Source organism: Phaseolus vulgaris, chromosome 11, assembly GCF_000499845.2.
Source record: "Phaseolus vulgaris cultivar G19833 chromosome 11, P. vulgaris v2.0, whole genome shotgun sequence".
In the NCBI taxonomy this organism is placed as follows: Eukaryota; Viridiplantae; Streptophyta; class Magnoliopsida; order Fabales; family Fabaceae; genus Phaseolus; species Phaseolus vulgaris.
The window spans coordinates 8,140,125-8,167,906 of NC_023749.2; the positions used below are offsets into that span (position 1 = coordinate 8,140,125).

General features: G+C 32.6%; 3 protein-coding genes across 10 annotated transcripts; 2 read left to right on the forward strand and 1 right to left on the reverse strand.

Annotated features, from left to right (window-relative positions):
- Positions 1–4,733: 4,733 nt before the first annotated feature.
- Positions 4,734–10,232, reverse strand: LOC137818292 (pentatricopeptide repeat-containing protein At3g42630-like). 5 transcript variants are annotated; one of them, XM_068621630.1, is made up of 4 exons: positions 10,085–10,232; positions 9,428–9,555; positions 7,955–8,107; positions 4,734–6,110 (listed from the first exon to the last, which is right to left on the reverse strand). In XM_068621630.1, the coding sequence occupies exons 3-4, from the start codon at positions 8,030–8,032 to the stop codon at positions 4,953–4,955; spliced, it is 1,236 nt and encodes a 411-aa protein (XP_068477731.1). In that variant the 5' UTR covers positions 8,033–8,107; positions 9,428–9,555; positions 10,085–10,232; the 3' UTR covers positions 4,734–4,952. The 5 variants fall into 5 exon arrangements, with proteins under 5 accessions (XP_068477731.1, XP_068477747.1, XP_068477722.1 ...); XM_068621646.1 differs by having other exon boundaries at positions 9,163–9,598; positions 10,085–10,217; XM_068621621.1 differs by having other exon boundaries at positions 9,428–9,598; positions 10,085–10,216.
- A 102-nt stretch (positions 10,233–10,334) lies between these two features.
- LOC137818280 (uncharacterized) lies at positions 10,335–15,995 on the forward strand. Of its 2 annotated transcripts, none has more exons than XM_068621602.1 (13): positions 10,335–10,510; positions 10,714–10,891; positions 10,982–11,044; positions 11,157–11,262; positions 11,471–11,575; positions 11,655–11,731; positions 11,851–11,968; positions 12,152–12,224; positions 12,412–12,603; positions 13,992–14,109; positions 14,795–15,019; positions 15,101–15,158; positions 15,477–15,995. In XM_068621602.1, the coding sequence occupies exons 1-12, from the start codon at positions 10,437–10,439 to the stop codon at positions 15,146–15,148; spliced, it is 1,377 nt and encodes a 458-aa protein (XP_068477703.1). In that variant the 5' UTR covers positions 10,335–10,436; the 3' UTR covers positions 15,149–15,158; positions 15,477–15,995. The 2 variants fall into 2 exon arrangements, with proteins under 2 accessions (XP_068477703.1, XP_068477711.1); XM_068621610.1 differs by having other exon boundaries at positions 15,558–15,995.
- Positions 15,996–20,820: 4,825 nt separating this feature from the next.
- On the forward strand, positions 20,821–23,668 carry LOC137831029 (shugoshin-1). 3 transcript variants are annotated; one of them, XM_068638528.1, is made up of 10 exons: positions 20,826–20,963; positions 21,061–21,232; positions 21,316–21,353; positions 21,446–21,554; positions 21,639–21,662; positions 21,784–21,852; positions 22,666–22,719; positions 22,830–22,920; positions 23,006–23,063; positions 23,263–23,668. In XM_068638528.1, the coding sequence occupies exons 2-10, from the start codon at positions 21,083–21,085 to the stop codon at positions 23,531–23,533; spliced, it is 864 nt and encodes a 287-aa protein (XP_068494629.1). In that variant the 5' UTR covers positions 20,826–20,963; positions 21,061–21,082; the 3' UTR covers positions 23,534–23,668. The 3 variants fall into 3 exon arrangements, with proteins under 3 accessions (XP_068494620.1, XP_068494638.1, XP_068494629.1); XM_068638519.1 differs by having other exon boundaries at positions 20,821–21,232; XM_068638537.1 differs by having other exon boundaries at positions 20,821–21,232; positions 23,006–23,038.
- Positions 23,669–27,782: the final 4,114 nt, after the last annotated feature.

A 27,782-nucleotide genomic window follows, 5' to 3' on the forward strand; every position in this document is an offset into this window, starting at 1 on the left:
TGATATTGGTGTTAAAAAACTTGGGTCTAATTTAATAACCCCAAGCATTTATCAATGCAGTTTGGTTGGGTGATATATAAATGAGGAGGACACTGGCATGAGTATCTGTCTTTGAAATTTAAGAGAAGACGTGGTGGGAGTTGACCAAACTGGGTATTTAGCCAGAAAGGAGGAATAGTTATTATTTTATGGCAAATTTTTTACATGGCTTGTCTCTAAAATAAAGAGCATGTGCATAGTGGTGGAAAATGAATGAGTTTCAAATATAGAAAGCTCCTTTGGTCGAAATATACAAAAAAAAAAAGTGTGAAATGAGAGGTTGTAAGAGACCATAATATTGGAGAATATGAAGAGATGTGTGTTAAAAATGAAGGAGTTTTGTAAGTTGAATTAAGAAAAGGGTATGACCCTACAACATTGCGGTGTGAGCTGTTTGAGCACATGCAGTGCATAAATAGGAGTCAGAAGTGAGTAAAAGAGAGGGAGTGGCAGCCCCTTGGTCATAAAATGAGGAATCTTCCAAATTATTGGAGAGAAAAGTTTGAAGAAAATTGGCTTTGGCTTTGCCTTCGGGAACATCTTCCCATCTCTGCATGTGACACCCTACATCGAATAACCACCCTCAGTTCGAATAATGAATTCACAAAGATTGCCAATTGCCAATTGCCAACTACAACTTACTTTTATTTTTCCATACATTTTCGGAAGTGGAGACCATTGGATTTGGTTTCAACTTTTAATGGTGGATGAGTTAGTAAGTTTTTATCATATTCTTTCTCATATTAGTTATCTAAACTTTTTAAACTTTATATTATTTATACATTATAGAATGTCTTTATTTTATATTGGTTTTTTCTTTTCGGATTAGTGTTTAGAATTTTTGGTATGTATGCATTCGATTCAAAACTTATGCTGTTTTGGATAGGTAGGATGGTTTTTGTGTGTCTATAAGGGATCTTAGCTTTGTGGTAGCTTTGAGTAGTTGGATGTTTTTGGTTGGTGTTGCCGTGTAGGTAGTTAGCAGTAAAATCCTGAAATAGTTTATTGTGCCTTAAGATAGGCGTCTATGTTTCAGTATTCTGTATAAAGGTTGAACCATATCTTAAGTGAATCATAATTATTTTATTTTATTTTTTTCGTTAAAAAAAATATATTTATCTTTAGTTGACTTCTCCAACACTTACTTTAAATAATAAAATTTAAAGATTTGGTGTACTGCTAGGTCAAAATGTCAACCAAAAAGTTAGGTCGAAATATCGAGCCGAAAGATTAAATATAAAAAATATAAATAAATAAAATTATAAATGGTTACTGTAGCAAAACTCATAATGATAGAGCTCAAATTAACAGATGTGTGTTTAAAAAATATATTAGGTACAAAAAGAAAAATCCAAATAGGTTTTGGGCCCAATAAGATAACATTATAAATATATAATCAATCTAAGAGGTATATAGAGTGAACTGATAATTATATCAAACTAATTCTGGGTTTGACATCGGAGTGCTTTACAGGTACACCCACTCAACAATGTGAGAAGACCAAGAGGAGAAGCCGAGAGGTCCAATTGATCTAGCTCAACCTAGTAAGCTTGTCAGCCATAGGTTCAACCTGAAGCAGGAGTGAACCGAAAGTCCAACAACATAAAGTAAGAGTGAATCGAAAGCCTAACTTAAAACAAGAGTGAACTGAAACCCCAACCCAAGAAATTAAGAAGATCCAACCGAAAGAAGAATAGTTTCTAATCCTTTGTAAGAAACCGTTTTGATTTATATATTAATTTTAATGTATTACTTGTTTTTTAGAGTAAGAGAAATAACGATAACTGTTTTTTGTCCATTACAATATTAGGAAGCTGTGGACCCTCAGAAATAATATTTTAATGTTTTATTTTTTCAGTTTTAATGAACGATGAATCCTCTCTTCAAAATTTTCACCACTCCAACCAAACACTTGCCACAATTTACTTCCGGAATATGACTTTTTCAGGATTTGTATTTCAGAGTTCATTATTAATCTTTTCGATTTTGTTTTTCGGAATACTTTTTTCATTTTAAAATCATTTCCGAATTATTCTGCTTTCTGTAATGGAAATTTATCTTTCAATGTACTTTTCATAATACAAATTTTGACTTTTTCATAACGTACTTTTCATAATGTAAAAAAAGAAACTACACATAAATATGCTTCCAAATTGAATATTCTGAAATCACGACTTCCAATGTAACTTGCTGGACATCTCCACTAAGATCAACCACTGGTAAAACCAAAATTGTAAGAGTATTTTGGGCATTTAAAATTTTGTAAAGTGCAGGTACCAAAATATATAGTGCAGGAAGCAAAAGTCCAATCAAAATGGCTAGAAATTAAAGTATCTTTTTTTATGGGCCTGGGTATATTTGGAACTTGAGAAAAGAAGGCCCAACCTTTTTAAGATACTGCCAATGTCCAATTATTTTCGGCAGTTTCTTCCTGCACCCTACATTTTTCTTTCTGCACCCCACAATGTTATGCAAAGACCAAACTATCCTTACTATTTTTTAAAAACCCAAAAATGTACTTGAACTGTATTTATCTTTCTGCATTATGAATTATGAAATCCGGAAAAATTTCGGATTGACACTTCCGGTAAAATTTCGGATTCACCAATCCGTAATTCAAAATTTGCATTTCACAATTAAAAACCCATCATTCAAAGAAGGCATTCTGGATCCATCAATCTGTAACAGAAATATGCATTCCAGATTTAGAAATCCATAATTAAAAAAAAAGCATTCTAAATCCACCAATCCGTAACAAAATTAGGCTTCCAGATTCAGCAATCCAGAAATCAATAATTTATGCAAAAATTGTTTCCAAAATACCCTTCATTCGAAAAAAAAAAAATCAGTTCTGGATTGATGAATCCGTAGCACACTCCCAAATTCCTATTTTCAGTAACCACAGTGTCCTTTTTCAAATAAAAGGTTAAGACCAGTTTTAAAATTTAGAAAATTATGGGGGTGCAGGAAGAAAAACATAGGGGTGCTGAAAGAGAAGCCATTATTTTCTTGGACCACTGATGGTGTCCAATTCGGTTACTGGCACATTTTACCCTACCCGAAGGATAAAACAGTCTTAAAGAAATTAAAAGTACTAATTGATGAGATTTTAAATAATTTATAAAAATATATAAAATAATAATAATAATAATAATAATTGTTTTTTATGATTTTTTTTTACTTCTTTTTCCTATCCATTGTTTTTCAATATGTGTGTCTGTTTAAGTATAACTCGAATATGTTAATAAAAAATAGAAAAAAAAGTTTGATGTTTAAGAAATATAATGTGTGTTTTTTTAGAGAAAGAAATATAATGTGTGCTTTTTTTAGAGAAAGAATCACTTTATTCGGCAAGCAGTGTTAACTGTTAATATGCTTGTATAGTTAATTTCATCGTTTGTTAGGTTTGGAACACACGTGATAGCTATGGATAAATTAGGTGAGATACATTGGTATCACTTGTGTCTCTTATAAGTATTGAAATTTCTTTGGGGCTGATGATGTTTCTATGTAACTTTGTAGAAATAAAGCATGTGTTATGTGTTATAATGATTTTGGTTGAAAGTTTTATATTTATTTATAAAAACATCATATGATATAATACTATACATTAGTGACATCTAACTCAACATGTATAAAAATACTTTAATCTTTCTTTGGTGGGTCATGAACACACAATTCAGTCAATTTTTGCTTCACTCGTTATTGAATTCTCTTTTCGGTGCAACATAGTATATCTCCCTTTCAATCACTTCTAAATAATTTGGTCTTAAATGGTTATTTAATGTACATTTTTATGGTAAATTTTACTTCTGTTGAAACTAAACACTCTATAGACTTTTTATTATTATAATGATATGCATATCTTTTATACTAGGATTTCCATACGGACTATACTCTAAACCTAACAAACCTTAATATTAAGAGAGTAATCTTAAATTGAATTGATTTTTGTAAATGTAATATTTACATTTACTTATATTTTGTAAATTATAATATATGTTGGACTGCTTTTATAAAAAATATTTAGTTAAAAATATCAAACTTAAGTAATTTAGATTTTGTGTTTCTTGCATATTAACCTATTTGAATAAAAAACAATACTAGTTTTTATTAGTTATATTATTATAATTTTAATTTATTATAATGTACAAATTTAATATAACAATAATAATAAAAAAATATATATTTTTAAAATTTGAATTATACTAAGCATAGTTTATTTTAGAAATAATATATAAAATTAAACATCTTAAAATTGAATAATATTGTACGAAACACTTAAAAAATAAAATCATTAGCTTAATACTAGTGGTATAATAGGAGAGTAAAAATTATGTCTATCCAATTCTCATTTTAGAGAGTTCCAGTTCCCAGTAAATTCATGTTTCATATATGTTAAATATAGTAAAGGTAAATACAAACCAAAAAATCAGTAAATACACCAATCAAAATCACTTTCACCCTTTGCCTTTTCAATTCAAAAGACGAGAAAAAACAACATTCTGAAAGATGATCTTTAAGCATAAAAAAAGCTTGTCAACAGGGGAAATTTTATACGCATATAATCTGAAAAGAAAAGGAACAAGAAGAAACACGTATGGTAGGAAATTATTACAAATAAGTTCAGTCTCGTTAATGTATGTACTGGCATTACATAAAGATGTATAAGCTTTTAATGCATTTTCAACTCATGAACTGAAAAGATGATTATCCTGCGTAGAAATGGTAGCATGTATATATATACAACAAGTTTAGTGAGTAACAGCGTTCAAAAACTGATAAACAGCAGTTAAGGAAAAGTGCACAGAGCAGCACGTACATTAAAAACTGATAAACATACATTTCTTTATGACAACAAAAAAATTCAGTAAGACCATTCCAGTAATCTACCCTAAATATCCAGCAATTAGTTAGTAGTTCCAAAATATCTGGTTTCTTCTATAATGTTTCTTGAGATACTTTTGTATCAAAGCACGGTAAGTCCATTTCCTATGTGTCTTGAACTCAAAAAATGCTTCAGAACTCATTTGAAAGTCCCCTTTACCCAAGGCCTCATACACAAACGGATCTGTTAACAACATTGGAGAATCATCCAAGTTCATTTTGTTTAGAGCAAAGTTCAAGTTCTTTCCAAGCCCTCTGTCCAAGTATGCATCAACTACACACCCAAAAGTCACTAGATCAGGAATGACATTCTCATGTTCCATATGTTCGATGCTAAGGTGGAGATCCCAGAACAAAGCCATCCTTGAGAAGGCTAAAGCACGAATATTAAAGGTCGTAATATCAGGACGGAATCCAGATTCCACCATCTGGAGAAACTCTTTCTGCAAGCTTTTCATCTTGAAATTGGCAGCATAAGAGAGTAACATAAGGTTCCATAAAAGATTTCCCACATCTTTTCTAACTAGACCAACATCTCTAAGGAACTCACCCAATTCATAGAATTGTCTCTCCCTTGTATATGCGGAGGCCATGGCCCGAATCACTTCCCTCTCTATCAGAAATCTCGATTTCTTAAGGCGGCCATACGCATTCTCCATGTCTTTCAAAGAACCAAAAATGCTATAATACAAAACAAAAGCATTTGCAGTTTTAGAAGAGATATGGACACCTCTTGAAGCCATTTCCTTTGCCATATCTTCCATTAACTCAAGCTGTCCTTCTCTTCCAAAACAAGAGATAGCCAACGAGTAAACATTAGGTAATATACTGAAATTCCTCATATCCACGTAACGTAGAATGTTGACCACTTCATCGAATTTTCCATGTTTTGCATAAGCATCAAATAATCTTGAAATAAATTCAACAGAAGGTACAAAAGAACTATATAGGAGCTGCTCCCATGTAGTCTGTGCTTGAGGAAATAGACCATTCTCTGTGTAATATAGCATCAAAACACACAAAGAAGTCTGTTTTGGCATATAACCATCATCTTTGGTATCATGAAAAACCCCATCAGATTGAGGAAACATTCTTTTCCTACTATTGTTTTGAACCAATGAAGAGCTATCTACACTGCTGTGCATACCACCAAAAGCTCCTTTTTCATTCCTCCACCAGATCATCTGTTCAACGCCCATCCCAAATATATAAAATAATAATAACTGGAAAACAGTAAAAAGTCTCTCATCCAATTATAGATTTATATATAACAGACTTTTATAATAGTTAATTTAAAAGTCATACATAAAGTGATTCCTAATTGGTAGACTTGACACTGTAAAGTATTAACAGCATATAAAAAACCAAAAGATTTTATAAATTCGAGAGTAAACAGTTCATATACAGACTGTTTTTTTAATATCAGAAGCAGATATGTACAATACATATGTTGATTTTTACAATAATTTCCTAATCAAATACCCATTATAATTTTTAATTGGTTGAGGGTGAGGATACTTAAAAATCAAACTCAAAGAGCAGTTGACATAGATGAATTTGGTCCCCATTAAAATAGCAGACAGGAAAAATTAAGATCAAATGCAAGACAAAAACATATGAGCTTGTACTAAATATGGCAACTAAAAGCATGTTTGGATCAAATAACAATTATAACCTTAATAACAAAGAATACTTAACGAAGTGATAAAAAGTGGAAAACCTTGTTGTGTTGTTGAGGAGCTTCACTTGCAGAATGGACATACGAGAAGAGGGGAGTGTTAGAGAATTGATTTCCATTTAAAACGAGGATGTTCGTAGAGTTCAAGGAAGAACAAATCATATGAACAGTGAGTGAGTGAATTGAAGAAGTTTTTCTGCGGATGAGGAACACAAGGCAAGAGGAATACTCATGTATCAAGACTTTTATATGATTTATTTTCCATCCTAAATCCAGACTCTCACTATAGAGATTAAGATTCTACTAGATTCTCAAAAGTTTATTATTACTCATGTGTGAAAACTTAAATTAACTTTTAACACAACCCTTGTGTTAAGATTTAACCTTTAAAGTAAATGAAAAGTTTTAGGCATCACTTCCACTTTGCAAAAAACAGTGATATTTTAGTAAAAGAGAGGTTGAAGACTTTGATCTTTATCGACAAAGATTTTTTTTATAATCATCTTCAAAGATATTAGATCAATGTAAAAATATATATGTTTTCCTTCTTTTTCTAAAATATCTCTTTAATCTTTTGCGAAAATAGTTTTATATAAAGAAGATATTTTAGACATTTCCTAGGCACTATCTTATTTAATTTGTTAAACAAGATTAATGTGTTAAGTATTATTTGTGAATTTAACATCAGTCACATAATTTAATAGACTTTATCAAGTTTAATATATTTTTTAGTCTATTAAAACACAATTTGATTGACTTGCACTCTTGCCTTCTCAGAACTTTCACCAGAAAGTTCCCTAAGAACGAATCCTTCACCATTGCATTCAGACCACATACCAGAACCTCCACAATCTTCACATGCTTTGAATTGAATCTTTAATTTCAAAAGAAGAACTTAATTTAGATAAACAGCGTGGAATTCAGCACACAACTTAATCATCGTTTTTTCCTTCTTTCTCAATCCTAGCCCAATTCTGGCAATACCATCAACGAATTATCTATGCTGTCTAGTAAAATGAAGTGGGTGCATAAACCAACTGGGGAATGCAATTACCAAGTTGTAAGAGACATGAAAGATCAACATTATTAATATTTCCACGAAATTTCTATAGTGAAACAGAATTAGTAATGTCACATAAGCAATGTGAATTCCGCTAGTTCAATATATACATTGCACTAAAACTACAACTGCAACAAGCATTGAAAAGTTGAAGAATAGAGAAGCACTACGAAGACTTTCATGTTATTGTTTGGACAAGCAAGGTCGTTTTTTAGTGTCATGGCATATTGCTGAGTGTGTAAGTATAATTAATTAATTTTCTGATACTAGTAATAACGAGGAGCTCTGACCTGTACTGACTCAGAAGTTTTGGATCTCTTTACAAGAAGAGTAGCTGCTGCACCAACGACAGTTACAGCTACTGCCATTGAAGCTGCAGTCTCAGCCAGTGCACACAGAGGAAACGGTGGATATTCTCCTCCTTTGCAGTTGTAACTTCACACCTGTTAAAGGAATATAAAATGAGACTAGCAAATCAAGCTTTCCCTTTGCATTTTGCATATCAACATTCGGGAAGCCATTAGTTTTTATAGTGGATCTCTTGTTTTGTTAAGAAGTGAACTTAAACCTAACTCCAACTTACAAAACTGGTTGATAAGTGAAGTTTGTAACCACTTATATATTATGAAATGCCATAATCTCTAATCGATATGTGAACTCCAACATGTTTAGTGGCACATGAGATGGAAGATCCATCCATATTTTATGCATTAAGTAAATAAGTAATTGTATTTTATCTTTCATTAATGAATAGGGAGAATTGAATTAAAAGGGAAAAGGATCACGGGTGAAATTACATATTAGAACCAATTTTAACTACAAGTAACGGGTAGTTTTCATTACAAAACACTAATTTCCTGAACAGAATATGTTCAGTCATTTTGGGCAGTGAAACATGACAATGATGCAGAATGCTAGAACTGGAAGCAATAAATGAGTAGAATGGCTTATGGATAATCAGTTGAGTCCTTGAGAGTTTCAGAATAACTCAACCTTCACAAAACTATCTTCTAAGATAAAGTTTCAACTCTACTTAATTATACTTTTAGTTTATGTGAAATCTCTATTGACTAATGAGAAAAATAATCATCTATGTTTTCAACGTTAGAAATTTGTTAAATAATATTATTCATCAAAAAAGAGGGAAGATCCTTAAATTTTTTGTAAAATTAACTATTAACAGTAAGATTTATAAATGAGTATCTTGCAGGTGTCATAAGCAAGCATTTAGAAGTAAATATAGTAGTTCAGTTCCCTATTGAAACTCAGAATTTTGTTCTATCTTTAAATGGTATATTTAAGGTGTATTCCTAACATGTACTGAGTTGTATATTGTTGTTCATCTATCTTAACAACTACTATCAAATTGTGTGTATTAAATTGAATTAAATTTTTTTTTGAAGAACCCTCAAACAGCATTGTTGTTGTATCAACAGTCGAAAGCAATATTGTTGTTGATCTGAGAAGCGGTGAACGTGAACTACACGGCTACACCTACCAGAACTAGTTCCTCCTCCAAAAGGATATCAGTGAATTGGCACGGTGGTTCTACCCAACAGAAACTAAGTAAAAACCACATCGAATACGCTATACTCACTTCACAAACACCATCTTCAATGCATACAAAATAAAACTACTAGCTTTATTAAGTTTCAGTTACCAAATAAATAAAGAAATGAGTAAGTACAAGGAGGATTGATGAAGAGCAATAAATACATAGAATAGATGGTTTTATTTAGGAAAATAAGAAGAAAAGATCTTACTATGAGAGTGAGTGTGAGAGAAGCAGGGAAGTGATACAGAGGTAGCCATTCAGATAAATGTGTTGTTTCTGTCCACCCACTACTACTTTCTCTGCTGCTCACTTATCATCTTCACTCCCACATCCCTTCTAGAAAGCAGGGGCAGTATATATAGGCATTTAAAAGCATCATCTGATAGAAAATTTATAGACAAAATTCAAGGAGCTACAACAACCCCTAAGTGCAAAACGGAAATCAAAAACAAAAATGCACAAAACTTAACTGCAGATACTACAAACATATTTCAAACAAAAAAAAACCGCGACACTAAAAACCCCTAAACCCTAAATGCAAAATCAAATTAAAAAACACAACCAATCCAAACTTCAGTCAACATATACTCAACCAAAACACCAAATCCTAAATAACCCCTAAAATCAATACCCAAACCGAAACCGTAAATAAGTCCTAAAATCAAAACTCAAATTGAAACCCTAAATAACCCCTAAAATCAAAACACAAAACGTAAATCAACAAACAAAAAATGCACGCCACGAAATAAGAAATCAATGGCACCCAATCGCAAAACGGGAGACCAAAATCGCATTTCCACACATCAACCTAAGAAACCAAAACATCAAAACCAAAATACACTCAAATAAATCAAACGAAACCAACCTCGACAATATTTTACGCCCAAAGTCACAATGAAAAATGCACTGGAATTTCAGTCTGCAACTCACCCTTCCAAAGTGCTCCAGAACGCCTTTCAAAGTGCTCCAAATGTAGCAGAACCTCCAATGTAATGGTCATATTCAATTTTAAATTTCTCCCCAATAAAATATGGGTCCCACACTATAATAAAAAATTGTTTTTTACGCCATGTCAGCAGTTGTATTGTGGAGCAACAATATTGGATTGTCTATATATCAGTACTCTAAAACATTTGCTTCGTGACGTTGCAGCTTCTCTCACATAACTGCAACTTTTCAATATACCAATTTCAAATTCCAACTCCGAACTCTCTGTGATGGATATGAACGACCCGTTGGATTTCGAGGTAGAAGACGACCTTCTGAAATCCCCCGCAATTAACACTAAGAGGTACTCCTTTCCCACAAAGTTTTTTACTTTTTGCCCCAACTTTTCAAACTTTCAAATTTTACCATTTTTTTTTCTGGGTTTAGGGTTTTACAGTCCCCCTCTTGAGTTTTTTATGATAATTTATGTTTTGCGTTATCTGGGTTTTCCTTGATTTGTTCAAACTGTGGATGATAACGAGTGCTTTAAATTTGTATTCCAACCAGGAAGAAAATTATTGGGTTGGATGATCTTCTTCAAGATCATTACAGAGAACAGAACAAGCTTCTAGAGAGGAGGAATAAGCAGACAAAGGTTAAGACTAAAAAGAGTAAAACTTCCTATGATGACGAAGATAGCAAGGAAGCTAAGTTGACTAGGCTAGTTGAGAAATGTCACAAGCAGGCAAAATCTTTTTACCTGTTCTTATCTGAGTTTTTGTGTACTTAGCAATTAGCGTTGTCTGTTACTGAATACTTGGGTTTTCTCTTCCAGTTGAAAGCTTTTGGTGAAGAAGAAGACATTCGACCCTGGGGAGTAAAAGTTTTTGGAGATAAGGTTATTATACTGAGACAAATTTCTCAGTCATTCTCTGTACAGGGCTTGCTGCTTTTGTCTCTTCATTGTTTGAATGCTTGAGGTTTTAATCTTTTCATTTTGTGTATTGCAGAAAGCTTTTCCCCCTTTGGAGTTTCCTGATCTTAGATGCTGTAACCTTTTATACTCCTTTCTGAACAACAAGCTAAATTCTGTGGTGGAATTGACTGTGGACAAAGGTTGATGCATTGTCTTGTTTGCTAAGGCAATGATGTTTCTGTTTTTTGTTATTTTATTATGTCAAGAAACCATCTGTTTTTTGTATGGCAAAATACTCACTCAAGCCGTATTTAGATCAAATTACTGCTTATATGCTATCAGAGGAAACCGATATACCTGTTTTTCAGTGGTCATAGGCATTCCAATTAATATTATATGTTTTTTCAGGAGATATGTTTCTTGAAGGGTTACTGGTCAATGGTTGGCTTTCAAAATTAGTTTTTCTGTGTGGTCATGTAGAAAAATCAGTAGCCATCTGGGCCTTTAACACAAGTGAGTGAAAACATACTGTAAATATATATGAACATACCAGCAATCTTCGTCATCCATCTGTTTTACTTTGTTCTTTCAGTGTTATATTCATCAAAAGAAGAACTCCGCAACTCTTCCAGCGACTTTTGGTGTGCAATTCTCTCTTCTGAAAAGGAGGTAAACTTGTTTGTTATGTTTACTTTGGCATTGCTCCAGTAATAAAGTTATACATTTATTTTAATTCCTATATTATCTTTTGATACTATATCTTATAGTTCACAACAATCTTTTACCAGGTCAATCTAGTGCCAGTCAAAATTGACTGGTTTCCTGAATATGCAGATTTAAGAAGAGCTCTTGACATTTATGGGTTTCTCTTTAATTTTTCTTCCAATTCGGAGCCAAATAATTTAGGTTACCTCTCTTATATCTATACCAGTTTATCTCTCCACCGGGGATTACAGATTGCTGTAAAATAATATTAATTAAGTGTCAACACTGTGAGTCTGAACTCTGAAGTGTTTCAGTAGGATTGCTAATATCTGACCACATTGATTGCAATCTTCTAAGAACAATCTATATGTTTGTCTTTTTTAGATTCCGACATTGAAGGACCACCTCAAAACACTAGAGCTTGGATCAGATTTGTCACTGTTTGTTGTCTGATAAGGTAAGCAAGAAGTAATAGTAGTGAGTCTACTTAAATTATTACCTGGATGGTTTTTCTGTTATTTGACTCTTTTGTTAGTCATCATTTGAGTTTATGGCTGCCTTGTTTAAATAGCCTTTCGATGATTCAAGTGACAATATTTGAAAGTATGATGGTGTCAACTCCTGTCTTTTGATTCTCACTGCAGGAGTAAAAAGGCTATCTTCTCTACTGTAGAAGCTGAAGAGATAGTTGAAATTATTATTTGTCTATTCCTGGATCGCCAGTTTCTGGGTTTGTTGGTACTTTTAAAGGACTGCATGGAAGCGATTGTCAATTACTTTACAGACCAGGAATGGTGTTCAAGTTGTGAGAACATAGCTAAATTCATTGCTTGCAGGTTTTTACTTATATATTTTCTCTTGCCTATATTTGTTGATTAGCAGTATATAAACATTTTCTCGTCAGTAATATTATTTTTGATGTCTTAGCAGAACCCTCAATAAAAGGGTTCGAAAGCTAATTAGAATAAGAGGGTTAGAAGTGGACTAAAACGAAATTTTGTTGCAAACAAAATAACTACTTGTACTCACTATTCATCAATAAATGGGAAATGTGTAGTGTTATTTAGAGCCAGTTGCAACTTGTGAGTCATGAGAAGGAAATCAGGTCACTCGAATACCCGGGTTAAGGAGAAAAGGGAAATGTTCTACATTTGTTCTTGATCTCTCTGTTCTGTATATCATTGATATCGTGAGAGATTGATTGATTGCAATAAATATTACACTTTTTCATCTTATTTTCTGGATCTACTATCAACATCTTGGTCAATCACTAACTGCACTCAAATTGCAGCCTAAAAATTTGCATGTGTATCTTGTACTGTCATTTTTTCTGCATGTTTATGGATGGCTCAATGAATGAGTAGAATTAAAATAGTATTTTTTTGTGGGACATAATATTGGTATCCTATTGCCATCTTTGTAAGATCAATTGGCATTAGCTTTTCCAAGGAAATTCTTTTCAGCTGGTGCTAATTACCATACAGAAGATGATGTGATGTCCCGAAAACACTTCATGCTAGTGACTAGCAATGTAATATGTTTTGAGTAGCAAGTGTCCAATGCATAATGTTTTCTATTATTGAAGTAAAATTAAAAAAAAATCAAATTATAAACAAATATGAATTATTAGTTTAAATAAATGAATAAAAAATAAGTACCTAAGAGTAAAAGTAACAGATTTTTAAAAAGTGATTTTTTTTATATAAAAGAAAAATTTGATTGTAATCAAGCTAAAGACTGTTTATTTGGAGAAACGTTTTTCTGTTTTCACTTCTAAATACAAAAGTGTCACCTTGTTTTCAATTTGTTTTCTGTTTCCAAATATTTGTACATGAAACCGTGAAAACAACTTTTTTGTTTTCTGTTTCTATTTAAATATTTGAAAACAAAGTATGTAATTAATAATTTGGAAGTTTAAAAAAATATATAAATAAGTGTTAAATAATGGTGAAGTTGGGTTTCGTTAAGAGAGAGTATAATAGAAATGTTCCCACGTTCAAAAATTAGGGCTAACATATATAATATAAGGATTGTCAATAACCAGTTTTGCGCTCTTTCTCATGTTCTTTGTACTGTTTATCATCGTTGGAATTAATGCCCAAGCGTATGCACTGTAAGTAAACAAGTTGATGTGCATATTGATACTTATTATCTAGATCTTGCCCATTGGCTTTGTAATCTTAATTGCTGGCTTTCTCTAATTCTTGTTGTCTTGGATGTGTAGAGTCTCAAAGGATTTGAATTGCATCCAGACCATTGAATGTATTTCAGAAGCTACCTCTCGTTGCAAACAACTTAGGAGTGCCATTGCTTATCAAACACTGCTTTCTTGTTTTGATGGAGTATGCTACTTGCCTTTCTCTTGTCTAGTTTATGTATGCTTTGTGGATGTAAAAAGTTTAGTGAGGGTCCTGGTCATGTGATAAGGATGGAAAGTTAGCACATGAGCAGCAAGTTATACGTGAAATCTGCTGTTGCTTGCTTGAATCTTAAGCAAAAATCCAGCATCAAAATTTTCAGTGATGAAAATTTAAGCTCTCTTTGTACATGTAATGCTGTCAGAACTTTGTTTTGGTATCAACAAACGTTTAAATCATACTTGATCTGGAATTTCTCCATCACATAAATTTTCAAATTGGCCACTGATATTTCTTTATTCAAAAGCGTTACCTCCACTAAATTTTCAAAACAGACTTTTGATATTTCTATATCCATTAATTCATTTTATTATGTAATTTAGAGTATATAGTTACTTGTTTGAGTGTGTATATCTGTTCATTAATCATCAATAATATAATTCGTTTTTGGTTTATTAGTTGGAGTGCCATTTCTAGTTTGGTATATTATGATCCGAAACACTGGCCAAAATGTGCAAAATGTGCAAAGCTAACTTGACACTTACTAACAAAATGCTATGAGAAAATTGTCAAACAAGTCAGCAATGAACACAACCAAATTTCTTTAGTATGAAATATGGATATATTTGCTTTTAAACTTTTGGAAATTGAAACCGATCTTTGTCCTCAGGTTAAAAGTGGAGAAGAGATCCTCAGATCACTTGCAGAAATTAATTTTAAAGACAAAAGATGTGACTTCTACAATATGTACATTCACTTAGTTTTGACAGAGAATTGGGTTCTATCCAACTCATTAATCGAAGACAATCCAGTAATCTATGAGATGTTCTGTCTTTACCTTCAAAATTGTTCCACCTTAATTTCAGCAACCAACCTACGTTCATATGCATCAAAGGTGAAGGAAACAGCTTTCTTATTTTTAACACTGAATTGGTTGCAGAGTGATTTCATGTACAGAAATAATTTTGTTTTACAGGTTCGGCATAGGGCTTCATATCTTCTGCACTTCTCCATCTACAAATAATTGGTTTCAGGTATCTTTAGCATCCTACCTATCCCCAGAATCAATTTATGTATAATTTTTCCAACCAGAGAAAAGAAAGTTAGATGAGATTAAAATATTTATTGAATGCTGTCAAATCCTCCTATAGATAGGGCTAGAGTCTTGTAAACCTTTGGCAAGGATTTTCTGGGTGGGTTTTGTAGGTTTTGCAGTTGCTCTTCTGCTTATTAAGAACCTTAGTAGTCGGAACCATAGATGTTGAAGATAATACTCATCATATTGCTTATTAAGAACAATGGTTTATTTTGTCATGAACTTCATCTAAATGAATGATTATTATCATACACAGACCAGTGAAAGACTTAGAGGGTGATGTGGTCCAATGGTTATGCAATCGTAAAGTGACTATGTATACCATGTTGCCTCGCAGACTGCTACACATAGAAAACGCCCACATTTTTGTTAAGAGTACGTCTTCATGGACATGTTTATCATCAATCAGATAACTTTTTGATAGCCTGAGATGGCCAAATCTCAAAGGGTGAAGGATTTAGGAATGGCGGTTGCTTTGGCTCCCTTATCATATAACAGATTTTGACTATACATCAGATTCTTCAGACTCCAAGAACGCACTCATCTCCTTAAGATGTTTTAATGTCACTTTAATAGCCAATACGTGGGGTTGTTGCTGCTTCTTACTGGCATGAAACGAGATTTGTTGCTCATCCTAGGTACAAAATTGCTTCACTATATGTAACAATCTTTCTCATGGAAAAATTACATGTAAAGGCATGTGTTTGTGCCCCCTTGTGTTAATGTCCAACAGTATCTTATATTAAAATCCACGAGTACCTTATTTTATGAAGTTTATTTTGTGTCTGTCTCTTATTTTATGTCAGTTTATTTTATCAATGCTCCCAGATAGCAAAAATATGGAACCTGCAAACTGCATACAAGTAATTGCTGTTGACTAATAAGTAATTCAGGATGATCTGCCAGTGGCCAAAACAAATTAATTCCTACTACTAAAAAACAATGAAAATAACATCACTTGATTTAAAATTTGAGGGCATGAAAGAAGAAAGTTTATTTATATAAGTCAAATAGGAAAAATAAAGGATAAAAATAAAGTGAGAAATATATTATTTGGATAGATAGAAATAGAACAAATATTTTTTTTTAAAATTTTCTCCACTTGTTTAGATGGGTGAAAATAAATTAAAAATATGGAAAATATTTTAGTACTAATTAAAAAATTACTCCAATATTTTAACATTATTATTTATTATTCCAAAAATGTTACAAGAAGATTTGTTCTCTCCTTTCAATTCATGCCAATTGGGGTTTGTGGGGGAAGGGGGTTGTTTTCTAGTAAGTCTTCTCTTCCTTTTTTTTTTTCTTTGCTCAATCAATTAAAAGTATAAATTCAATATGTCATTTATAAAAAAAAATCAATATGTTTATGAATATAAATTGTATAAAATAGTATGTGAATGAGTGATATGTAATTAAGCAATATCCTACTGGGAAGAAAACTTCACCTCTTTATCATAAAATACAGAAAAAGGTATTTAACTATCTTCCCTCTTTTAAATTTATATTTTAGACAACTCATTTCGATATTAAGGTGACATTAAAGTTGTTTTTTTCTTTAAATAATGTGAGTTACTATAATTAAAGATGGTAATATGGACTTTTTTTACTAAAAAAAAAATAGGTGTATTCTCCTTTCCCCTCCACACACTATAAGAAAATCATTACATAAAAATTAATTTTAGAGATTAAAATAATTAGTTATTATATTAACTAAATTAAAAGTTATTTTATAAATAAAAAAATTATTGGTATCTAAAGTAGTTTCTATTATTAATAAAAATAAATAAAAAATAGTTTATAAATTGATATCTAACCACTAACTACCAATGTTTTAGCTACTAACTACTTTATATTCTAAATTAGTTTCTATTAGTCTTTTAAAGACTAATTTAGAATATAAAATATTTATAGTTAAAACATTGGTAGCTAATTTAAATACCAATTTAGAAACTATTTTATAATTTTTTTATTAATAATAGAAATAATTTTAAATACCAATAATTTTTTAGTCTCTAAAAATAATATCTAATTTAATTAATATAATGATTAATTATTTTTTCTCTAAATTTAGTTTATATTTAATGATTTTCTTGTAATGATGTGAAATGTCATTTAAAAAAAATTCTCTCCTAACCTCACAACACACCCTTGCCTTTCGTTATTCTTGTGGAGTCGACACACCCCCTTAGTTCTACGGAGCCGCAACACCTCCATTGTTGTCCAAGAGTATTCATGTTAGAGAGCATTTCGCCGTTTGAGAGAGGGCGATGGTTAAAGCAGGTTGAAAGAGTTACATTGTAATGGAAGATAAGTTTATTTTGTCTGTTTTGTACTAGAATCATCGCACCACTTTTGCACCTTATTTTTATGCGTGTTGTGTTGATACCAGATTGTACAATCCAAAATGCATTTTATAATAACATATTGAATTATATAATTCAGAATGAACTTCTGATCCAAACTCACCTTCTAAATTGTACAAATTAGAAGTATTACTGATTGTACAATGCGGTATACGAACAAAATGAATACAAAATTTGTTGGGTATGAAGCCAGGACCTATTGGGTTGGGCTGACTAGACACCATGTTTAGTGAGTTGGCTTAATCATTGGGTCGCCTGTACTTGGTGTGCAACAGAACATAATGAAAACCTAATAGTTGCCCGTGTGGATGTAGGTTGCAGTTGGCGACCGAACCACGTTAAATCTTGTGTTGTTTATTTTTCTGCAGTTGATTCGTGATTGTGTGTGTTGCTTCTGCGTGCGTTTTTTCCCATCAAGTGATATCAGAGCTTGGTTCGTTTACACACTAGACACCAGAGATCCGATCAGCAGAATTAATCGACGAGACATGAAAATTGCGGCGACAGCAATGTCCCAAAGCTAGGGTTTTGCAAGGGTTGCAGTAGCATCCCAAAGTTAGGGTTTCGCAGAGGCGTCAACATCGTCCCAAAGCTAGGGTTTCGTAGGGGCTGCAGTAGTGTCCCAAAGTTAGGATTTCGCAGAGGCGGTAGCAGTGTCCCAAAGTTAGGGTTTCACGGTGGCTTAGGATTCGCGACAACTCAGACTTGCGACTCGCGGCAGGTGCGCGCAGTAGGCAGTGCGACGTGCAGTGGTGTGGGTAGCGACAGGAGTGGTGGCGGCTCGCGACATTGTGCAGGTGGCTTGCTCGTAGTAGGGTCGTGTCCAGGTAGTGCGGCGGAGTGCATCAGTGCAACGACGGATCGCGTTTCGTGACGAACAAGTGTAGGTGCTTGCGGTGAGCGAGACGACACAGAGGTGTAGAGCGATGGCAGTGGCGGAAGACGCAGGGTGACACATCATTTTTCTGCTGGTGCAGCAGTGACGGTGCAGTGCTAGGTACGGGGTGTGTATGTTTTTCGCTGCGGCAAGGAATTATGACAGTTCAGTTATTGAACACATCAATATTTGATCTTAGCCAGACTTACATCAGTGGGCATTAAGTTCGATGATGAAGTTCAAACTTTACTATTGCTATTGTCTTTGCCTGATAGTTGGTCCAGAACAGTTACCGTAGTTACTAGTTCAGCGGGATCCGATGGATTCACTTTTGAGAAGATTCGTGATCTCATTCTTGGTGAGGATGTACGAATAAAGAGTTATGGGGAATTGTCTAGTGAATCGCTATATGCCATCAGAGGTAAGAAAAATATCAGAAATAGTGGGAGCAAAAACAAAAGAAGGAGTTAGTCAATGACTCGGGATTGCTCAAGTGTAACATGTTGGAACTGGAATTGCAAGGAGGTGTGGCATTTCATGAATCAATGCCCAAATGATAAACAAGTCAACATTGCAGAAGACTTCGCGGACGAGGACCTTTTAGTTTGTTGTGCGGATAACAATGTGGATTCCTGGGTCATGGATTCTGGTGCTTCATTTCATACTACCCAGAGCAGTGAAGCATTGCAAAATCTAGTTATTGGAGACTTTGAAAATGTAAGACTAGCATACAACAAAACTCTTGATGTTACGGGCATGGGTGACATAGTGTTGAAGACACTAGTTGGTTTCTGGACTTTGAAGGATGTCAGAGTTGTTCCAAGCTTGACGAAAAGTTTGATTTCTGTTAGGCAGTTGGATGAACAGGGACATGAAATGAAGTTCGGAAATCAGTAGTGGTCATCAAGAGAAATTTTGTCATGGCCTGCGGAAGAAAGAGAGGTTCGTTGTATATGGTCGGATTACCGTCTGAGGGAGTGACCATCCTAGTTCAGAAGATAAACAAAGTCCTGTTCACATAATCTCGTGGGCAGAAGGGGGTTGTCTTTACAAGAGAGAAACCTAGAGCCACAGGTCAGATTCAGGATGAACGAGCATGGAAAGGTTTAGGTAGACCAGTTAGAGGTACTTATGGCAGTGGGAGCACGGGTCGTGCTTCAGCTGAGGTTCCTAGACGACAGTGGGTTAGGAGAACCAGTATTCCAGCGGTTGAAACTTCTCTAGGAAATTTCTTGTTGAATATGGATTTGTTCTCAGGTTGTTCTAGGAGGATCCGGCAGTTCTTACAAGTGGGAGTCGGTAGGAACAGAGAACGGGTCAGTGACTGAGGTGTTGAAACTCAGGGGAGTTTTAACGAAGTCTTCAAAATGATTAAGAAGGCTGGTGGCAACTAGCGGTGGAACAGTGACTTCCGTCGATAGATTACAAAAGTACATGTACACAGTTGAAGCGCAGGTAAACATTGTTCCGTGGCTTAAAGTAGGAGATTGTTAGGTATGAAGTCAGGACCAATTGGGTTGGGCTGACTAGACACCATGTTTAGTGGGTGAGCTTAATCATTGGGTCCCCTTTATAATTTCTATTTAAAGAGATCATTGTACTTGTAATTGGTGTGCAACAAGACATAATGAAAACCTAATAGTTGCCCGTGTGGATGTAAGTTGCAGTTGGCGCTCGAACCACGTTGCTTCCGCGTATGTTTTATGCCATCAAAATTTATCTCAACTCACTAACCTTCTCCATTACAAACCACCACCAACAACCACAATCACTCACAAACAACTACCACGAACCAACACCCGTACCACGAACCAACACCCGTTCAAAATGAAGAACAAGTCACCAGAAAAACTAAAATCTTAAATATTCAGACAAGGATAGGGTTGAACTTTTTAAAATATATGAAGGTGTAGGGAAAAGCATTGTAGTTGCAGGGAGAAACTGCCAAAAAAAATTAAATGTAATCGACATCCATATTTAAAATGTATTGCAATTTTTAATTACAATTGGTCATAGTTCAGATCTACGGGCTAGTATTAAAGAATGCACAAATAAATTATTATACATAAAAATATACAAATTTTAAATTAGTAATCAAAGTCTCAATTCACAGCAATTTAAATTTTTTAAATAACTCCTAAATATGTTCTACAATAAAATTGACAAAAAAAATTTAATATTTTGTTTAGAAATTAAAGGAACACTTTACAAATTTAAAGGATTAAAAAAAACTATATAATTTTAAGATTAAAAATAGTTAAACATTAAAAAAGTATATTTATATATCTAACAAGTAACCAACTTTAAAGCATTAAAGTGTGTCATAATAAAGGATTGATAAATTTTAAATCAAATTTGAAACAGGATAGGACGATAGGATAACCCGCCTGTGAAGTTTTGATGATTTTGAAAGAGAGGTTCGGGAGGCTTTGAATTCGGTTCGGACAACGTAACGGTAGTTTCAGTTAAAGAAGCCGTTAGGCTAGGAAGGAAGTGAAGTGTTGGTTCCTTTTCGCTTTTCGCTTTGTTTTTCTTCCAATACACTCCTTCACTTTCCACACTCCGTTCAAATGAACAACTTGCAATTAATCAAATAGGTGGTGTCGTCGTAGTAGAAGCATGAACGTGCCGGCGGAGAAAATGGCGAAGAAATCCATCGGAAGCTTAATGCGGAAGAAGCTTTCTGACATCACCAACAACGCCAACCCTCACTCCCAACAACTTCATTCCGTTCCCTCTGATGACAATTCCATTCAACAACTCCTCAAGGTGCATTTATTTACTTCATTTTCTTTTTCTTTTTCACATATTATTCTCTCTTTTTTCAATTGTTTGGTTGAATTGTGATGCAGGAAAGAACGGCGTTGATCCAACTCCTCGCGGAAAGAAAGTAAATAAACTATCTAGTTTTGGCAGCAATGAACTATAATGTTGTTAATTTAATTTACTTGTTTTTAATTTGACTTGATTAAAATTGAACAGCAAAATGATTGAAGTGAGTGGCGCGGAGCTGAAGAGACTGAGAGGCGATGTGAAGAAGCTGCAACTCCAAAACTGGAACCTCGCGCAGTCCAATAGTCACATGTTAGCGGTTAGTTTCGTATTTGAACACGTGCTTTGTTAATTGAGGTGGTTAATTGCGGGTGATGGTAACTCTTTGTGGTTAATTTTGCAGGAGCTTAACATGGGAAGGGAAAGGGTGAGTCATGAGTGAGTGAGTGAGTTGGTTCAGTTCTCAAAATATATTTGTTTGTGGAGTGCTACGGAAATTGCATTTTAAGATTCTTTTTCTCTTTTGAATTGGATGGTGGTTGTTTCAGATCAAAACGCTGCAGCATGAAATTTTGTGGAGGGCTGCTTTGATTAAAGGAAAGAACATGAATGTGCAGGTTTGTTATGCTTTGAGCTAGTTTTTCTGTTACTACATATACTAGGTTACGTGCTTACCTTACTTCGTGTGTAGAATGTTCTGTGGTAGAAACTGTGGTTGGAGAAATTGCATGATATACCAGACCATCATGTTATTGAATCTTTCTTATAAACTGAAAATTTTGGTTATTTATCAGAGATTCATTCAGACCCCAAACATGTAATGGTCTACGAATATAATAATTTGTCGTGGTTTTGGAGGGAAAAGTGCAGAAAAGTTTGATGAACAGTTTATACATTGTTGGTTTAAAGTAGAATTGAACTCAAATTCTTTAAGCAATCTCTCATGGTTATGCTTTTAGATTAAAACCATGGTTATTTCGTATCATTGACATGTTATGAGAAAAAATATTTTAAAATGAATGATGAAAATATAGGTAACTATTTTTTTCGTTATGACTTACATTTTTTTAAATGAATTTTAGGTGTTACTTTTGCTGCTTATGTGCATCTTCAAGTATCTATTGTTGAAGTTATCCGTTAGACATGATTTTATATGCCATTTGTCTTCAATACTCGATAACCATTTGCAAGAATTCTCATTTTGTGATGAAGATAAAAAAAATAAAAAATAAAAATAAAAAAAACCTTACAAGCATTTGAACAGGCTTGAGTTAAATTTTGATATTCTGTGTGTGGTCTAAACTCTAAAAATTCAAATGCAATATGTAGGATAAGACCTAAAACAATGCTTTCCCTTTTTTTCCTTTTCCTTTTTCTTTTTCATCTGATATCATCATTGTAAATGAACTGGGACCTTTCCATGTTTGCAGGATAAAGGGGAGATTGACTGCGAAAAGAATCCTACCTTCGTATCAAAGTTACAGGTGCCTGAGAAAAATCCTTTACACTTATTTGTTTGCTAAATTGATGGCGTTGGCGAATATTGAATGTTATTCCTCATTCTTTTATTGTTGTATGTTTCGATGGGCTCAAGGAAGGAGATGAAGAGGCAGGACAGCCATCCACTGAAGACAGCAACGATGAACAACACAAATGTATAAACAGAAGACGCATAAGGAGTAAATGTAAAATCTAAAACTCACCTTCAAGGAATTTTTTCTTACATTTTTTTCTCTCAATAATGTTTAAGCTTGTTTTGGAACTCTGCAGCTACTGGTTCTTCAACTGCTTCGAAGAATACAGGTAAAGACAAGGCTAAAGACAATAGGTTAGTTCACTCTTTAACAACATCTACCAATGTCTCTTAGGTTAATTCAGTTTAAGATGAACAATGCAAGGTTTAAGTTGACTATTCGGATATGCCTAAGCTCATTGAACAAAAGCACCTGAAAAAATTCTTAGCATTACTAAACAATAATTTTATAGAAATTTGTTAATGTGATAAATTCCTCATTTTTGGTACACAGGAGACGTTTGAGGAGACATTCTACTACGTTCAAAACCCATGAACACGAACCTCTAGAAAATTTGTTTGAGTTAGAGGATGCATATCTTGTCACTCAATCTGGATCTAACACGATGAGATCTCCAACTTCAAAAACTGAAAGAGGAGAAAAGTCTGATTTAAGGAATGAAGCTCCAAGGTGTTCTTTTGGAAGACCCTTGCGAAGAGCAGTTCAGAAGGTTCATTCGTACAAGGAGATTCCCGTAAATATCAAGATGCGAAGATTATATTAGACTTACCTAAATAACCTATATAATTATATTTAACTTTCTTTAATTAATTATTTAACACATGTATCCTATGACGATGTTGATTAGTGTATGTTGTATGTTGCATTGTATCCTACGTTCCAAGTTCGTTGGCTATCACTACTTTTTGTTAGTTCATAAATAACAGTCACTTAACACGAACCTTAGGTGAATGTTTCGTTGTCGTCTTATAGTTTGTTATTTACGTCCTCGTTCCTCAAATATACTGATAAAGTACCAGTCACAAGCTTAAACTGGGGCGTGATTTTCTTGCATGATATTTCTAAAGAAAAACCACAAAGAATACCTATTGTATTTAAAATACAAAGGAGATCTGATGTAACATCAAAGTATATTGATTGCAATTTGATTGGCTAAGTAAAAGGAGAGACCATAATCCCTGAAAGTTTATTTTACTGATCATCATGCGCAATTTTTTGCCCTTTTCTCCTTTATCTACAATCATACTATTTAAAGCTTGTTTTAGATAAACAACGTAATTAAATTATACTTAATGTAGAAGCTTTATGTTGTTAGTTAATAACATAAAAAAAAGTGTGTTAGTGTATAATTGGTTTGAATATTCTTATAGATGAATCGTCTGATTAAAGAGCTTCCCTTATTGTTTCAGTACCTGTTTCTTAGAATTACATCATCCTTTTTAGAAGGGTTGCAAGATCATGTGCTGTTGGGATGATATGTGGGCCTTTAGTTATATGTGGTCCAAAATATTTGGTGATCTCTGTCGAAATTCCAATTGCAAATCCAGATCCAAGCCCGTCAAGTTTTTTTTTTATCACAGGGTCGAAGTTAAACACCGAAGAAGGTAAATGAAGCCAAATTTAAAATGAGAAAAAGAAGAGAGAAGATGATAATATTACTAAAGAAAATGAAGCTAGAAATGATGTTGCACTTTAAAGGTCTTAAAGGCATGTGAACTTTTTCTTGACAAGTGATATGTGAGCGAATCGAAATTGTGCAAGCATGTGCTTTGAGACTCAATAGTCAATAGCACAGTTCTTTGGTGGCTTGCTTTGTGTGAGTTTCATTGCATCATCCATGTTCTTCAATAAACCAAGGACTTTACCAAGAAACCGTGTGGGGCATGGCATCCTCTTAGGTGCTTTTCTTCCAATTTTTATGCGTAATAACATTGCTAATCCTTTCCTTTTGGTGTTTGTTCAGACAATGATGTCCCTTCTCTTATATTATTATTATTATCATAATCAACTCACACACCAAAATCATACCCTCTTATTCCCTGTCTCTCCTTATGATGGATTGCTTTATCTATTATACTCAGATTTCACCTGGATTTTCATGTCCCTTTTTCTCCCACTTTGTAAAAATATCTCACAATCACTGCTATTCTTTAATCACTGTATCACAAATAAAGAGATTTGTCTCGTGAACATTCAAGGATTGCATAATGTCCCCACAGATTCCAACCAATAAAACAGATCTCACACTTCCTGCAATTTACAAAATGTAATTATGAATCAGAAATGTATATAAAGTTGTCACAAGGAAACAAATATAACCAATTCCACCTTATTTCATAATATCATTCTCAAATAAATTGCCATTGTAGCTTCAATAATTCATTTTTTATTTATTTATGATACAATATGTGAAAATAAAAAATTGGTTCTCTTAATCATTGACTGGAACTCATCAAGCTTGAAATTGAAATAGTATAAAATTAATTATTATTTTTTAAAATATTTGATTTGAGGAGTGAGAATTTTAAAATATGGTGAATAGATGTCTATATTTATTATTAAACACATGAATTGATTAACTGTTGAATAATGATGCTGGGTTCAAATTTTGTGCTAAAAAATGAGATTGGGCCACGCGGCAGTATCAAACAACTCGAACTAACAACCTAAGTTGTCTGCATCCGACCCAATGCGACAAACCAACGGCCGTCGTTTTTCGTACACTTCGAGACCCAAAACCTTTCTCAGTTCACATTTTTTTAAAAATTAAATTTATTCTTCACCACAATACATCACAAATTTTTCTATCACTTTTTTTTATTATTCCCCCTTAAAAAATACAATAAATTCATATTTATAAATCGTTAGCTTTTTTATATAAGAAAGCAATCGAGTTCACAAAAAAAAAAACTAAACCTGATGTAATTAATACCATTAAATGATAATATAATATTTTAATTCACTTCATAAATTGTTTTATAAGGTTAAATTAAACTTAAAATTCACTTTCTAATTCAACATCAAAGTTATCTAGAATATATTCTAACGATAGTTTGTTGATTTTATGAGATCATCCGTTATCAGATTGTTATTGGACCATCCATAATACACGGTCCACTGTGCACGAGTTTAAGGACTCAGTATAAGAAAAATGTATAAGAAATCCCACATCGACTAAAAATAATAAAGATGTTTTATACTATATAAGTTGGTGCAAACCTCACTTGATAAACCCAATTTTTATAAAATTGAGTTAAGTTTAAAGTTAATTTCCTAATAAATATCATACATACTCGTAATTACGATAAGTTGATAACCCAATAGTGAATTATTTCATATTACAATAATTAAAAATAAGATTTTACTTAAATATGAATTCATATAAAAAAATCAATTTTTTTTGAAAAATTATAAATGAATGTCTTTAACTACATATTTTTAAAAATAATATTAAGTGATAAATGTTCAGTTAGTGAGTATGATATGAAAATCACATCCATCACGTGTGTTAGGTCTTGTTAAAGTCATGATCCTAGAAGAGTTTGCTTGGAAGGAGAGGTTACCATTACCAATGTGATAATTTGGTAATACATTCGATTTCTAGGATGTTCAGAATTTTAATTATCCAACATTTGAATTAATTTAACAGTAAGTTTGGTTAAGTGGGGCCCCCACTTTTGTGTTAATGACTGCTTGGGATTCCAAAGATCAGCAAAACATGATATGATTGGTGATGGAATTGACGACCCACCTAAAGACTCTAAATAAAAAATAAAAGATTAATTTCATTCATTTTGTAATCTTAATTGTTTTTGAGTGATTATGGAGCCCACGCGTTTTAAACAAAGTTGGCATCCATGATTCTCTAGGGTTCCTTCCGACAGGTATTAGCCGTTATGACCCCACAAACGTTGGACTAAGTGTTACATATTTTACTATCTCTTATCCAATAATGTCTTCACACTTAATCAAACCTATATTCTCTCTTTCATGCAATCTTAACCTTCTGTAAACTAGCTCTTGTTTCTTTCTACGAACCCTAGTTAATCACTTTGATTTTATTTCAATAATTCAGTACGTAAAACACCACAACTTTGTTCATCGCATTGCACGTCTGCTACCTCATAACTTGCTTGCATTCAACTGCTGCATTAATTAATTCTCAGATTTTCGTACTTGAAAGTAACATTTGATCTTGATCTTGCAAGATTTTGAAGTGGACACCAAATTCTTATTATTTGTTTCTTGATTTTTTTATTTGACAGTTGTTTAAAGCTATTCATGTTTTAGTTAAAAAATGTCATCATCAAAACACTGATATTAATAATTAATTGTTATATCACAGAAACTGTTACTCTAAAACTAAGTTACATTATTTATCACAACTTTTTATTAATAATAATTAATTTAAAAATAAAAATAATTAATATTATATTAACTTTTAAATACTATTTTATAAATTAAAAAATTATTAATATTATAAAATAATTTCTAAATTGATATTTTTAGTTAGGAATGATTTAGTTACTAATTATTTAAAGTATAAATTAGTCACTAATTTAGAATTTACAGTAGTTAAAACATTAATAATATTATATACCAATTTAAAAATTATCTTATAATTTTTTAATTTATAAAATAAAATCTAACTAAATCAATATAGTGATTAATTATTTTTTATCTTTGAATTAATCGTTATTTAATAAAAAAAAATTAGTAATTTTGGTAATATATAAAACCTTACGGAATAAGTAATAAAAATAGTATCATATTAATCTCTAATAATAAAAAACTATAAAATTATCATTAATTTTATTATATTAATTTTGGTATAATGGATGTTAAATATAGTATTTGAAAACTTATTTTTTCATCACTACAAGAAAATTATAAAATAAAAATTAATTTTTAGAGACCAATAATTAGTTGTAATAGTAACTAAATTAGAAACCATTTTAGAAACTAAAAAAAATTAGTTTCTAAATTAGTTTATATTATTGTTAAATAGTTTT

Bases quoted from the DNA above. Each gene is read 5' to 3' on its own strand.
- LOC137818292 (XM_068621630.1), bottom strand. From the start codon at position 8,032: ATGGCAGTAGCTGTAACTGTCGTTGGTGCAGCAGCTACTCTTCTTGTA. The intron at 6,111-7,954 runs GTCAGAGCTCCT...GGCGTTGAACAG, and splicing joins AAACTTCTGAGTCAGTACAG to ATGATCTGGTGGAGGAATGA.
- LOC137818280 (XM_068621602.1), top strand. From the start codon at position 10,437: ATGGATATGAACGACCCGTTGGATTTCGAGGTAGAAGACGACCTTCTG. The intron at 11,045-11,156 runs GTTATTATACTG...TGTGTATTGCAG, and splicing joins TAAAAGTTTTTGGAGATAAG to AAAGCTTTTCCCCCTTTGGA. The intron at 12,225-12,411 runs GTAAGCAAGAAG...TTCTCACTGCAG, and splicing joins ACTGTTTGTTGTCTGATAAG to GAGTAAAAAGGCTATCTTCT.
- LOC137831029 (XM_068638519.1), top strand. From the start codon at position 21,083: ATGAACGTGCCGGCGGAGAAAATGGCGAAGAAATCCATCGGAAGCTTA. The intron at 21,555-21,638 runs GTTAGTTTCGTA...TTAATTTTGCAG, and splicing joins CCAATAGTCACATGTTAGCG to GAGCTTAACATGGGAAGGGA. The intron at 21,663-21,783 runs GTGAGTCATGAG...TGGTTGTTTCAG, and splicing joins TTAACATGGGAAGGGAAAGG to ATCAAAACGCTGCAGCATGA.